Source organism: Habropoda laboriosa, unplaced genomic scaffold, assembly GCF_001263275.1.
Source record: "Habropoda laboriosa isolate 0110345459 unplaced genomic scaffold, ASM126327v1 scaffold50, whole genome shotgun sequence".
Classification (NCBI taxonomy): domain Eukaryota; kingdom Metazoa; phylum Arthropoda; class Insecta; order Hymenoptera; family Apidae; genus Habropoda; species Habropoda laboriosa.
Window position 1 is genome coordinate 502340 of NW_017100159.1, and position 16039 is coordinate 518378.

Sequence of the window (16039 nt, forward strand, 5' to 3'; positions counted from 1 at the left end):
TACTGATTTGATGGAACAACTCGAGAATGTCTTGAAAATCTGCGCTTCCATTGTGCTTTAAGGCTCGCAAAACGTCCTTATAATATGGCTGAGTACGATTTGAATGGTAAGTAACTCGAATATTCGATTGATAAAAATGATATATCAGAATACTCGAAGGAACAATTGTTGAGCAATTTTTTTTCATTTCATCTTTAAAAGAAAATAGAGAAATATCGTGGGAATATAGTTTGCGCCATTTTTTTCAACAAGTACAATAAATTTGTTACGAAAAACGCGTTATTCATACGTTGTATCATTTTTTGAATTACGCTAGTTACTTTTATTTTTAATTTATTTTTCGTTTCTAGTGAGACCAGTTCTTTTCAAAAAATGTAGGTACATACTTCTTCATTTTCTGTGGAGGTATTAAACACTATACTTGTTATAAATTGTTACAATAAATTTCATTTATCTATATGCATTGTGTGCATTACTGAAATATAATAAACGAATGACTTTTAAAAAACCGTGAACATCTACAATATAACATAATAGAGAATACTGTATAAATGAATACGTTGAATTGAATTACTCGACAGATTATGATGTTTAAAATCCAAACAACAATAGTCTTTATCAGGTACACGTACGGATGAATAGACTTAATACATTTGTACTCAAAGCTGCACATTTTCCACTCTTAAAATAGTAAAATCTATGAAAAAATAATATGATAATAAATTTTTTGACCGTGAAGTTTAAATAAAACTATTATATAATATTCTTTCCTACTTCTTCTGCATTGGACAAAATTTAATAATCAACGATGGGGCGTGAATTATTGCTTTTGGAATTAATTAATTTTATCATTAAAAATGGGAATTTTCTTGATGAGATTTTTTTTGCAAAGTTAGGCATCCACTTTCAAATGCTCGTTAAATAAATTCAAACAATTGCATAACACTTTTTTACATAAAAGACTGAACAGTGTTCCGTAACTGGTGATACAACCGTGATTCTACTTGAAAAGATAAACCGAAAATATAGAATAAAATTTTTTAATAAGAAGTTTAGTGTTTAAGAAACTTGAACTTAAATATTCATGAAGTGCGCATGCATTTAACTATCTCTCGGTCTTATGTTTGTACTAATGAGCGATGCCAATATCACGATAGGTACCGATAATACGTTTGTGAATGATTTCCCTAATTTTGAATTTTATATTACTGAACGAATTGTTGAAAGTGACGTCCTTATTAACACATACAAATTTTTGCTCTTTGAATCAAAGAATCGTGGTGTACATTATTTCTTTGCGAAATGTGACCGGAGTATGACCGGAAACAACAGTTTGTAACAAATATTTAAATTCAATTTTCTCAAAAAAATAAGCCATTTATGAAAAAATTGTAATGTATATTTTCAGTTTCTTTTTTCATGTAGAATCACTCTCTTCATGGTCGCACCTCCAGTTACGTACCTCATAGAAATTTTAGTAATCCATTGAATCGGTTAAAAATAACCGCTCATCTTTATCCATCATGACTAATCGAATAATTTATAACCTTAACGAAGTTGCGTGCAATACGAAACAGGGGTGACCAATAGATATGTCATCCGCCGCATATTACGAACATAATTGTTTTGTGGTAAAAACGTGGTCGTAAACTGCAAAATGACTGCATAGTATAAATGCTCTGACTAGACATTGTAATTTATATGTATCTGAGGAGTACGTAAAAGATAATTATCAACGGTATCATTTTATACATTGTCAGAATAAAAAGTTATACTAGTTAAGGGACATGTTTTTTTTCTCACCTTTCGTTCGAGTTGATTTAAAATCATGAAATGAAATATATAATTACAAATGATTTTATCAAATGTTTACTCATTCTAAAATAAGATTGTAAGTCTAACTGTAATACAATAAATAATACAGAATATTCCTTTATTTTTATGATTTAATTTTTATAATCCAAATGTTTAGGTGTAAGGAATTGTCGAACGATATTATCATTACTCAAAGTATTAAACATTATGAATATTCTTTACGTCAAGCTTATAATGAAAACTGAAAATAGGAATATTACTTCGATTCATTCAAATACTCTAGAATATGTGAACGTTAATAATTCTTATAATCTTTCATTTAACGAAGGAAAAAGGAAATTCTCGTAGGTGAGCTAACAAGTGTCTCCACAAGTGTCAGACCGCAAGGAAGCTAAACCTGACACTCGCAGAGTCAGGGACTACGTTTTACAAATGTCTCCACAAGTGTCAGACCGCAAGGAAGCTAAACCTGACACTTGCAGAGTCAGGGACTACGTTTTCGCCTTTGTAGTTTGCCGAACGTAGACAAGGACAGTGAATAAAAGATAAGCATGAAACGTGAGTCGAGGCAACCAAGCGATTTAAATATCAACTTTTTTAATTTTACGTTTTTTATCCCGAAATTTTTCTTAACATGTTGATGAGATTTTTCTGATGAAAATGATATCAAACACGATATAATTTGAACATTTACTTATTAACACGTTCACTGTCACGCCAGATTTACAGGTTGCTGTCAGGCGGCCACAAGAAAATACATTTTAAGCATAGGATTATAGTATTATGCTTTATAACTTTTTTTTTTCAATTGAAAATAATGTCTAGCTAGCTATGACGTTCAAAATTTTTAGTTGACAACATTTATTTTATTTTAATTATTCTAAACATTTGAGGCACTCCATTTGACCACCATGGCCATATCGAGGAAACAATCTAACGTTAAAACTTATTGAGTGATTAATTTAATTTCATAATATATCGCGTTGGATGAATTACAAAAACAAATTACACATTATCCGTCGAATGTAGAGGGAGAGCTACCGTTTGGTTGCCAATTGTTTATCACATAGAGTCGGCCTACCTCCACGTAAAAAAAAAAAAATGTAGGGTCGATTCCACAAGTGTCAGTAAAATGTAGGGTCGATAGCAGCAGAAAAGCTGCTAAACAATTAGAATTAAATGTAACGATAGAAATTATTGCAATAATGCGTAATGCAATTGAAAAATTGAAAGAATCAAAAGAAAAAACGCGAATTCGTATCTTTTTCGATTCTAGAATATAAGAAAATTTGAATAAAATACGCGACGAGAATTGGGGAGAAGCATAAGTTAAACGCGTAAAAATATTCAATAATAAAAAAGAAATTATATTTGTCGAGCCGTGTAATCTCGTAAAGGAAACCGACTGGTATAGCGTTACACGCTTGACTGACTGCGAGCGAGATAACATGGGCGCAGCAATGACGCAGACCTAGGCGTAGGACCATCTATACTGTCACTTGTAGAATCCAAACTTACTGACTCTTGTAGAGAATTTACTGTATTGCCATTAAGTGAAATATTTTTTGCTCTAATTTTTGCTCATAATAAAACCATATTTTATAAGTGAAATATTGCAAAGAAAATACTAGAAATTCATATATTAGCAACAGCAGTTTCTTTCTGTTTCCTTCAATTTTATACCTAATGTTCGTATTTTTTTTCTATTTTCATTACTTTGTATTATGCACATTACTAAATTTGAACAGTACGAATTTCGCAACTAGAGAATATATTGAAATATTAATTTCTTAAAAATAGAATAATTTTAAAGATAACATTTAAAAAATAAAACTGAATGTCGTACATTATTAACCGTAAAGCTTTTATTAAATTTTACCAAGAAAAATGACTTTGAACAATAAGAACAATTGTGTTTAATTTAACAGATTTTTATATGCTAACGAAATTAACGGACAAATTAGTACTAATATCATCTATACATTTATTTAACTGATTTAAAATTCCAAATTCAATTTAATTAATTAAACGGTCGATTCCTTTTCTCCTTTAACATTCTAAAATACAGATAACCCTCGATAAAAAAACATACTATAATATCGTTATAACTAAGAGAAATATTTTTATTAAAGCAATTTTCACCAAAAGTATAACATATTAATATGTATTAAATAAAAATAATATGTACTTTTCTATTTCCGCTAGACATAGTTCACGGCTGCAAATTAATTCACAAAAATGAAAAACATAATTATCATTTCTTTAAAAAAGGTTGAATAATACTAATTTCAAATGAAATATTCTCGAACCGTGTTATAAAAGTGCCGTGTTATATGGGAGTTACCTGTATACCATTTTTTTCTTAGCACTAAAACTACCGACCGGGTCAAAATGACCCATTAGCATCTTTCGAAAAAACGTGAATGCTCTATACTGGTATTATCGCTTGCAACTTTCCGAATTTATATTCTACATGTATGCTTCCATTTGTATCGGTATGAATCGAATTTTCCAATCACGGTTTACTTACATAAAAATTCACTTTTGGAAAGTCGCTAATGGGTCATTTTGACCCAGTCGGTAGTTTTAGCGTTAACACAATACAATGTTCATCGAGGTATTCTTATAAGTGTTTAAAAAAATAATAAAGGTTTGCACATGAGACGTAAGTTATCTTTTTCGAAACTTTGTTGAAACTATCAAGTACAAAAAGTCGCATGAAACCGTTACGAATTCTCATTATACCAGTATGACAGCTTGCGTAGCAGATGTTTCTTCCAACGCCACTTAATTTTACTAGTAACGAATAATAAGAACTTGTGATACTATACTCACCACCTTGTACCGCTAAAAAGAACACAGTCTCAGAACAATTTCAATTAATTGCAAAGCATAATGGAAGAAAAAAAAGCAAAAAATAAGTAAAACAGTCGGCCGGAGGACTGACACGGAAGTGTCATGAAGAAAATAATAAGGTTCGATTTCAGCGAACTCGAAGCGATTCCCTTAAGGAAAACAGTCGGACAATTGGCGCGCCGCGTCTTGGAAACTTACCGTCACTGAGATGGATAAACTTGCAGGCGGGACGGTTGCACACTTGACGATTAAAATCTTGGCACACCGGGAGGGTGTCCAGTAACTGAAAGAAAATGTGCCAGGTACTTTTATAACGGGTACTCTTGAGGTGCTCGCGAACAATAGTTACAAGGAAAAGGAGGAAAAAAAAACAACTCTCACACTGTCTCATACGCCTCTCACGGCCACAGGCACGCACGCATTCGCGCTTTTGTCCACACCAAGCGAAGACAAGTGTCTGTCTTTCTCCCACAGTCACGCACACGTGTACTTTGAAAAATCATTAGACACGCACATTCAAACCCAGTTCAGTGTTAGAGCATATTCACGGTACATTACATGCTCTAAAAAATCGGATCGTATACGATTAATTGCTACTGATGCGCGAACAATCGACTGAATACAATAAATCGTGCTGTAATTTCGATAATTCTCTTCTTCTTATGATTTGTCGTTTCAGCGATATCGATTCACCACGTCGATTGTTCGCACAGGTCGAATTAAGAGGAAAATTTGCAGTAGAACTTTTCTTTATCAAATTGGTCATTCCCTATTCTCTATATCATGAGTCGAGACACATTGTAATCTAAAATTGATCGTTATTTCTTTTTTGTCACTCGGTATTTGGCGTCAAGTAAGTCATTAGCTTACTTCCACCGTGATCGTTCATACGATACGACACGACACGACACGATACACGTGCATCGAAAGAAATGGCGAGATTCGAATGGGCGTAAACAAAGGACTCGTTTCACTTTCTGCGTGAACGTGATTTCACGCGTGAGTCTGTAACTATCGTAATTTTGAATACTTTGCTCTTTGCCATCTTTCCTATTTTTTTTTTCTTTTTTTTTTTCGTTCTTTCGATTATTTTTTTTGTCAGCGTTCCCAACACTTTGCGTGCAAGGAGCGTGCCTATAAACAAGGATCGTTTGATTCGCAAATTTTCCAAATACAGTATTCCATTCAAATGTAATATTGCTAGCGTAGTGAAACTGAGATGAAATTCAATAGATTAAATTTGAAAGAAAATTCAACGTATCGATCCATTTTTGTTTTCTGTATACTAGAAAATTTCGTAGAATTTGCGAATCAGGTGTGGAAGCCCTCTTCTCAGCGGGCCATTCAGCACAACGACTAGACTGAACTTTTAGTGTTAACTAAATCTGTGTGTGGAATACAGGAAAGCAACGATCGTGGCTTATCTAAGCTGTTTCCGCTGTTTTTCACTTTCTTGAATAGGAAACGGGGTGCTAAACAGTGACTTAAACATAAAAATCTGACTGCAGCAAGATGAGAAATAATAATCGTAATACGTAGACTGTTGTGCATGTATATATATATAATATGGACGCAGCTAAGGAATATATGTATGAGCATACGAATGTATCTTTCACTTTTCAGGATCATCTAGGAAATCAGTCTTCGATTTTTCGTTTGTTAAACTTTCCTTTCTCGATAACTTCAGTTGCTTTCTACGAGCCTCTCGGTAAATTATAGACGTGATCTTTGGAAACGATGAATTTCTCCAGAAATATTTCATTGAATATAAACATTAAAAAAAAAAAAAGACGCAAGAAAAAGGCACACAAAACTGTCAGTTCCAAAATGTCGAAATCTACAACTGAAATATTGAAAAAAATAGAAAGAAATGAAGAAACATTCGAATGGTAATATAGAATAAAGGTTCAAGTTGAAGTGAAAAATCTCCGCCCAGCTATACTACTACGTCCGTTCCTTTTATATACCTCCGAACGAAAGATGCATGCATATTATATGTACACACACACAGAAACACACACGTACACTCGTATCTAGAGGAAAGATTATCGGCGTGTGTGTGTGTGTGTGTGTGTGTATATATATATATATGCGTGTATGTACGTATGCCCGAGAGAATATATGAATATAGACAGATGCAGCAAAAAATAGATAAAACATCAAATTCCAGAGAACTGGTATTGGTGTTAGCAAAAAACGTTAGGTCAGAAGCGGTTAACAACCTACCAGACAGAGTATTAAAAGAGATATTAAAAACGAACAAAACGAGAAGAAAGTATTACCCAAAAGAAAAAAAGAAAAACAAAATAGAAAAACAAAGAAGAACAATGATAAAAACAGACAACCATGATATTACCGTGTACGTATCGGTGATGATACAAAGAATCAAAAAAGTGTAATCGTCTCGGGCAAAAAGTAAAGGTACCATAGGCTCACCATAGAAGCGTGCAAAATGTACGTACGACGAAAAAAAGAAAAAAAAAAAAAAGAACAAATAATTTACGTAAATAAAAAAACAAAAGGAAATGAAAGGAAATTAGAATTAGAATCAAACCATTTCTCTCTCTTTTGTGAAGCAATCACCGATCGAGTTTTCTTTCGTGTGTTACGCAACAACCAATTAGAAATAGCAGCAGAGAATAGAAACAAAAAAAAAAAACAGAGTATACCGTGAACAAACAACTTTCGCGGCGAGAATCAAAATAAATAACAGCGAATAATGATACAGATACAGAATAATGAGACTAATCGTCATAATCAGAATAGTAACGGTAAGAATATAAGAATAATAAGTATGTAGTAACTTTTGCAACTGCGTAAGAAATAATTTGCTACAAACACAGAGTCTGGTCATGCAAATAATGGCCCGGGAGAAGGGGGGTTGGTTCGTTCTGCTTGGGTGATCGTTAGATTCGACGCCCGATTTCTATCGTAAAGGTCGTGTCCCCTTTGCGTGTTAATTGTGTTTCCCCTCTGGTCAAGCAGAGAGAATCACTGCCAAAAAAAAAGAAAAAAAAAAACGAACGAACGAAGATGAAAAAAAAAAGGAAGAAGAAAGAAACCCCCCCCTCACGCGGAATTCGCAAGGACGATCGACTAATGACTAAAAACAATATGTAATAAGTCTGTGTTATGTGGAAAGAACTTTCGTTCGAACAAGGGGAGGAGGAACGCGCAGAAACAATGGAGCCCCTCCTCATCACCCAAGCAATTCGTGTGCTGCCAAAAGCCGACTTCAGAGGACCGCCGAAGGGGTTTTTGGTTCGCGTGCGTGAATTACAAGACTTAGACACACACATCCACTCACTACTAAAGCTATGGAAATAAGAGATATAGATAAATAAATAAATAGATAGATAGATAGATAGATAGATAGATAGATAGATAGATAAATCGAGGAGAGACAGAAATAGGTAACAAGATATCCACGTAGGCGAGATATCCACGCCAGCGAACCAAACCGCCCGTTGGTGGCTGGACAAAGTCAGCGGTTATTGGCATTCGTATAAAAATATGGAGATGGGATGTCGTAAAAGCTGTCAAATTAATAATATTCTACTGCAAATAAGTTCAACACTAGGTCAACTGCGACTCCGCAACCATAACAACAGAGCTTATTATGCTCACGAACAAAACTCAAACGTAGAAAAAACAACAAATGATTAACATTAAAAAGAGCAAATACTAATTGAAAGTTGTATATGTTTATCCGGTTCGAAGAGAGAGATCATAAAAGACACTATAACAAAATGGCGGACGATCCACGCCTGGATCTTAGCGCGTCGTTCTTTTCCTTTTCTTCTCTTTTTTATTTTGATAGAAAACATTGTCAATGTGTTCCGTGCGTTTTGTTATTTGTTAAATAAAACAAGGAGTTACGCTACAGCAAGAGACCCGCGGGCGTGTGTTCTTGACTCTTGGTCCCGTGTTCGATTTTTAGTTCTCGTTTCTCAGTTACGTATTGCGTCAGAAGCTCTCTATGCAAGCAACAGGATTGTTTCATGTTTTCAATTGGCGACAGCGGTAAATTAGAATGATTTGGAGAGCGTCCAGAGAGCAGGAAAAAAGTGTTGCACGTTACGTGGGGACTCGTCTCGGAAATTGACAAAAGCTATTACAATCGGAGAAACGTTTCTTTTTTTTTTTTTTCGTTTATTTTTGTATAAACGGGGACTAAGCGTATTTTGTACCGTTGAACTTAAAAAATCACGCCATTGTCGTTTTTTTTGTAGAGTTTAACTTGACGCCTTTAGGAGGCAGAATGCTGTAGGATGTGACAGCTTTGGCGAAAGAAACAATTACCAAATACTTAGAATGCAATTTCCTCCTACAAAACTTGACCTTAGAAGGAATCAATTTTAAAAGTTCACTATATGTATGTATATATATATTCACATTGCTAAATTTCAGATTTGATACACGATTCTTCAAGGTAGTTATTATTCTTGTATATAATGCCTACACACATTCATTACTAGAATTGTTGTTTGTGTCATTGAATATCATTGCAGTATCACAAAAATTAGAATAAGTTTAATTTGTAGACTTGCATTTCAATACAGTTGAGACAAAAGAAAATGCAATTCAATTATTAAAAGAAACGAACAAACTCAAAAGTTGGGGACACATCAGCATTTATAATTCGATAAATTAATAATTTCTCTAGTAATAATACGAGACAAATTATGACAAACATGTATTATTTTGCATTCAGTTATTAATAAAAATGATTTGATAAACTTGAACATAATTATGTTGAAAATTCATTTTCTTGGGAACGAAGTTTTGTACGAGGACATTTTGTTATGCATTTTCGACTTCTTTTTGGACGAAACACTATCATTTTCATTGATAGCAAAATCAATTCTGTCAAACCCTATGTTTACCATAAATGACAGGCTCACGAGTTTCGAAGTGACTCGATGGAATTCGAAGCGAGATCAACGCGATGCTAATACAGGGACTATTAATATTAATGCAATGTATACATGCAGTACATGTTCGGACATTACGTAACAACGGCCCATAACCGTAAAAAATTCCTCTAGTGTGATTAAAAACAATAAAAAAAACAGTAAATGTACAGAAAAGGGGGAGGGAGATAAATTAATTTCAGTATTAAAGCGTTTTAGGGTAAAGAAAACAATTTACACAGGGTGATTCAAGGTATACGTTGTTCGAAATTATTTCTAAACTAATGATATGAGACAATGGGCAAGAAAAATATTTTGTTATTTTTCACGTAGGATTTGATAATATAAAAATGATAACATCCTTCTTTTCTTTTCAAAAAGGGGTTTCAAGATCAATTTACTTTCTTCTAAACAGAATGTTATGTTCCGGTTGACGAAGAAATGTGAATTTATTTTCATAATTAACAACGCTAGATTGAACTGCACGAGAAGCAGTATCACAAATTAAGTTATCTAAAAATAAGATTCACCTGGTTTTATAAAAAAGCAAGATTTTCTTATTCTAAGCATAGTATAAGTTTGATTTTTCGCAGTAAAGAAGTTAATTGGATAACATTAGATTTCATAATATTGTTAGTCAGATTATTAATTCTCCTTATTTATTTTATATCTTATCTCGTAAATATAATTAGTAGGTTTTAGATTGTTATGCGAAACATGAATAAAATATATACCATGGTATATAAAAAATTATACGAATCTTGAAATCACATTCAGAAAGGACAAACAAGGTGACCATCTTCTACTATGTTCTACATGAAAAATGATACAAAATTTTTCTTTACTTTTACTCCAGAACAACATTAGTCGAAACATTCGTTCAAGCACCACTTATCTCGAAGCACTCTATGGAACAGGGATATACTTTTTAGATGCGGCTGCACTAAATGTATCCGGACAATAAGATTCACAATTAACGCGCAACGTTAATAAAAGAAGCGTAATCAAGACAATGGCATGATAGATATAATAATAAGTACGTTTAAGAACAAAAATGAATATATTATGGCAAACCGTTTAATGACAAGGTTGTACAAATTACTGAATAAGAAGCGTGCATCTCTTTCTTCGTGAGTAGGTTTTTTGTAGGAGTGACGACAACGCTTTCGAAATAGCATAATAATAATAATAATAATAATAATGATAATAATTATCGATGTAATAATAATAATAGACAAACACCAGATAAGGCAGTGGTTATTCGCAGTTATAGTTGCGGTGAGCAGTCATGAGGGAGATACCCCCAAAAGCTACGTGTTAGCCAAAGTTACCGAAGGTTCAGGCATCACGTTCGATCGCTCCTCTTCTTGTTCAAAAATCAGAAAAGATAACGAACGATTTCATTCTATAAAATGCAAACGTCGAGATTCCGAAGCGACCAAACGTGTCCCTTCCCTCTGTTAACCTTGAAGGTTAGCAGCATTAAAAGTTCGGGCTTGCATTAAAGCACCATGACAATTTTGTAAGAATTAAACGATCTCTTTTTTAGTTACGAGGCCGTTGACGGGAGTTCATTGAGGTTCCGTCGGAGTGTCGTTGACACCCGAGAAATCTTCCCGTCACGTCGCGCCTTCCGTTACACCACAAAACACCACACGGCTAATAATGTGTCCTGTGCTAGTCCAAAGGGACAGGATCGAATTAAAAAAAAAAAAAAAAAAAAATACCAAAAAATAAACAGAACAAAGTAAATGAGAGGTAACACAGGCATATTACCACGCATGCATCTCGAAAACATGTTTCACCTGTTCAATCAGCGTCTGGCGCTTCTAATGCAGACCCGAGACTGGGTAAAAAACTGGTTACAATAATGAGTCTACCTGTCCGCAGCTGTCTGTGTAGACGACACAGTGAGCGTTTTGGGGGACCACTTGGGCCCCGACAGTGGCTAAGGCTGCTAAGGCGATCCACATGCAGCAAACGAGGCAGTGTTCGGTACCGTTTTTATTATTACATATATATTTTTTCGAAGTATTTGGTAGCAGTAATTTTTATTGTTATTATTTTTTTATATCATTTTTTTTTTTTTTTTGTTTGATTTGGTTTATTCGTGGTCATTTCATTACCAGTCGGTCGAATTCAGTGGAGAAGGCACCAAAATCAAAGTGAAGCACGTCAAACGTGCCCTCGGAGCACCCAGGTACATGTTACACGGAAAAAAAGAATTCGAGTATGTTGTAGGTGGTAGTAGTTGTTGGTATTTTTTTTTTTTTTTGGTTCAGGGTAGGTATTTTTTTTTTTTTTTTAATCGTTGTATTAGTCGTCGCATCGTTCGTTGAAAGATGTCCACCGAAAAAAGAGGAATGTGGAGAAAGAGAGAGATAGTTGTTCATTTTTTTTCGTTTTTTAGCAAATTTTTTCCAGCGGTTGACATGGTTGCAACGGTTACATTATTCCGTTTATTTTCCGATCAGTGCGTGGTCGAAAAAATGGTCGATGTGGATGGCGGGAAACGGCCAAGGGGACGACGGTTTGCAACAGAATAATAGTGTGATCATCGTGGATGATGAAATGTGTGTGATACGCGCGTTATTCGTATGTTGTCGCCGACGTGGTATGCGGTTTCGAGAATTATCGCGCGTTCACGAGCATGAAATGATTCGCGTGTGTATTTTATTTATTTATTTTTTGATGTTCCGTTCATGACGAAGAATGAATGCATGTACCAGGGTGTACGAACGTATCGTGCGAACATACACGCACGCACGCACGCACGCACACACATACATACACACGCGCGCGCGCGCGCGTATGAATATAGATTCAGATTCGTTGTAAATTACACGGTAAAATGCGATCGTCGTTGTCGTGGTTGTTTCACGGGTGATGGGCGGACATGACAGAGGTAATGCAACGGCAGTGCACACATACCAAGGCAACGTTCAAATATCCAAATATACATATATATATATATATGTATATATGTATATATGTATATATGTATGCATGTATGTCACATGTATGGTTGTGTAACGACCGCGCGCAAACGCATCTCGACGATCGAGAAAAAGGGATTCGCGTATATATGCAAGAGGAATAGAAGAGGAATGACCGGAAGCGGAACGAAAAAAAAATAGTCGATTACGGCCCATCACCGAAATTCGTACGTCGACCGAAACCAAAATCGTACGTGTTTGATTTTTATCGGTCGTGATGTTGAAGCGAGCGCGTGTTGCGACACAGAGAGATGAAATAATCATGTGTAGGTCATGTGTAAAGTTCACGGAGGATCGAAAAGGGATCCGAGAAGAGGAGGGAAGAAACAGGATGAACAACCCCGTCAGAGAAAAACGTGGGAGAAAAAGAGGAGAAAGGAAGAAAAAGGAGAAAAAGAATGGAAGGGTGGGAGGTGTTGGCAAAGCGTATGGTTAGTTGTGGACGTGTAGGTTCGTCCCCAGCGCACGGATCGGGAAATGGTCACAATCGCCACATGAATGTAATTAATCGAAGAAGGAGCGGGATTGGATTTCGCAGCAGTCGTCGCAGATTCCGTGAACAGATGGATAATTCAGGCACGTGCGGCGTTTCAGGATCAATTTCGGGACCAGGGAGAGGACGATTCGGGTACGTGCGTGGAGGGCCGTAGTGCGGTTGCGGCGGACGTTGGTAGAGAGAGAATCGGAATCGTAATCGTCGATGGAACCGGAATGAAAGCGTTGACAGGGACGGAGATCAAACAATTGTATGCGTGGTAATTTTCGGTCGAAAGACGTGCGGTGGAAATCCAGGCGAGGGCAAGCATGAAACAGAAAGTTTAAACAGAAGATTATGAAAGATCGCGCCAGTCAACGTGCAACTGATTGCTTTTGGCTATCGAATCGTATGTGTACGCTGTAAATCATTCTCTTTGCTCCCTACTAGTGTTTCATGTGTGCCTATAGGTAATAATGTGAGTGTGTGCGTGTGTGTATGCGCGCATTACGGTTTTAAGAAACAAACAAAATACAAATACAATTCATAGCAATGATGTTCAGCTACGATCTAGTAATAATAATATGTTCCCCGTTCTTTGACGAGCAACTTATTACACAGGGACATCGAGGCTCGAACAATTTTGTTCGTTCGACACAAGTACGGTCGTGCTTCTTTTCGCTCTCTCTCTCTCCCCTTCTCTTTCACTCTCTCACTCTCTCTTTCTCTCTTCCCTCTCTTCCTACCCTCCCCCCTCCCTCTCTCTCATATATATGTAGCTTTTAGTGAATAAGGTTCAATATGATTCCCGTTTTGTAGAATACATATTTCCGCCCTCTGAACTACATTTTTGTGCTTTTTGCAAAATGTAATGAAATTGGTAGTAAATGTAGTGTTACAAAATTTCTAAAATATTTTCTTCATTTTTGCATTTCAATGACCTTGAACATTATTGTGTCGTAGGTCATTGAACTTGACTCGAGAGCTGCTTTCGTATAATATAAAAGATCAAATCCATTGCAAATTTAAAAAATCTGTTCAAGCCATCATATTGCGTATCAGAAAGTAGTGAAAATTTCTCCGCTTTTAATTTTCTCACAAATCTACCATTTATGAAAAAAACATTAAAAACTATTAGTGTGAACACCATGTGTACACAGGATGTTAGACCACTCCTGGAAAAAATTTTAAGAAGTGATTCTAGAATCCAAAATAAAACGAAAATGAAGAATAATAAAATTAGGATTGAGGCTTCGTTTTTCAATCGTTAACATTTAAATATACCTCTGTGGCCGAGCAAATCTCCCTACACCAATGAATGTATAGCACATCAAGATACAAGGGATACAGTGATCCTCAAAATCTATAATATATAAACACAGCGCCGTAAACGACATTACCGATTTCTGTGCACTACCGTTTGCTTCACCACCACACAAACACATGCCGAAAAATTCTTCAAATGTGTATTCAATCGTATACCATAATATAAATAACAAATGTAACGTACACTATGTACTATGTAAAACACACAAATCTCAGAGAAACAATCACTGTACATTACAATATTCATATACATACGCGCACGTACGAAATGAAAACTAAAAGAAACTAAAGAAAAATAAATTAAACCTATATTGCAACTACGGTAAAATGTAATAAATTAAATTTAACTGATTACATCAAACTAAAACTAATTAACTTAGTACTTTGTAAATATAAAGTATTGTATAACTAAAAAAGAAATTTAAATAATTGCTATGTTCGCTTATCGAGTCGAGTAGCTGTTCAAGTTTCGCTATCGTTGTACAAATGTTTCTGTCGTATCAAATTTTAAATCGTTAAACATCGAAGCAAACTATACGTAGCGTAAGGCGCTGTGTGACGCGCCTAGGCAACGACCGCGAGACCCAAGCCGCAGGGGGCCTTAGACAAGGCTTGCACGGTCCCAACAGCCGACAAAACATATAAAAACGGGGAAAGAGGCAGCGGCCCTCACAATATTGCAAATAGTCACCAGCGAGCGAACTACCCCGTTATTTTAACCGTCTATTTTAAGCGCCTGCATTTTATTCTTCTTACACGTACATTGGTACATTGTGTACACTGCGAACTTTAATCTCCTTCTTTTAGTTACACATTACTTTATAACTATAAAGTTAATAAATAAGTTAATAAATTAATTAACTTTCATTTCTTACATTTTAGTGCAGTTTTAATATAGATATAATCTATTTTCCCGTAGGGTGTTTAGTTTTTTTCGTCTTGTTTTAGTTTTTATTACGTGCGTGCGCGTGTGTATGTACATAAGTATTGCAGTGCACAATGACTTGCGTGTATTGTCCGAGTTGTGTGCATAGTGTAGGTACGCTGTTTGTTGTATTACAGTATACAATGGAATTACACATTTGGAGAACCTACCGACATACACCTGTGTCGTGATGAAGCAAACGTAGTGCCGCAGAAGCTAGTAATGCTACGCCGCCGAATGGCACTGCTTTCTTCTCTACGACTTGCAGTACATATGTACTTGGTTTTGAGGATCACTGTACCTTCGTGCCTTGACGTGTCCTATACTCGTTGGTGTAGGGAGGTTTTTTTCGGCTACGGTGGTATTTTTAAACGTTAACAAATAAAAAACGAAATCTCGAACACAATTTTTTAATTCTTGATTTTCGTCTTATATCAGCTTCTAGAATCATCTCCTGAATTTTCTCCCAAGCGTAGCCTGTATATACACACACTGGGTGTGTCGCCCGAGATTAGAACCAAAATTGTCTCCGTTGATTTTAGCGGCATATGAAAATGTATAAAAAGGAAGTATTCGTTTCAAAATAACAAGTGCTGTGATAAAGTAGTAAAGTTTCTTTAAGGTCATCTACATTTTTTTAAATGTAGTAATATCTATATGTACATTACTGCGATATTGTAACTTATAGAAAAACAAATTTATAATATGTTGATCATCAGATAACCTTCTGCGA

At 35.3% G+C, this 16039-nt stretch overlaps 1 protein-coding gene across 1 annotated transcript in view; it reads right to left on the reverse strand.

Moving 5' to 3' along the window:
* LOC108577287 (zinc finger CCCH domain-containing protein 28-like) overlaps positions 1-11557 on the reverse strand; it is a 15272-nt gene extending 3715 nt beyond the window's left edge. The window contains exons 1-2 of the mRNA XM_017940430.1: positions 11465-11557; positions 4870-4954 (exon numbers count right to left, since the gene is read on the reverse strand). Of these exons, the coding sequence (XP_017795919.1) occupies positions 4870-4954; positions 11465-11557 (178 nt within the window). The remainder of the gene's footprint in view (positions 1-4869; positions 4955-11464) is intronic.
* Positions 11558-16039: the final 4482 nt, after the last annotated feature.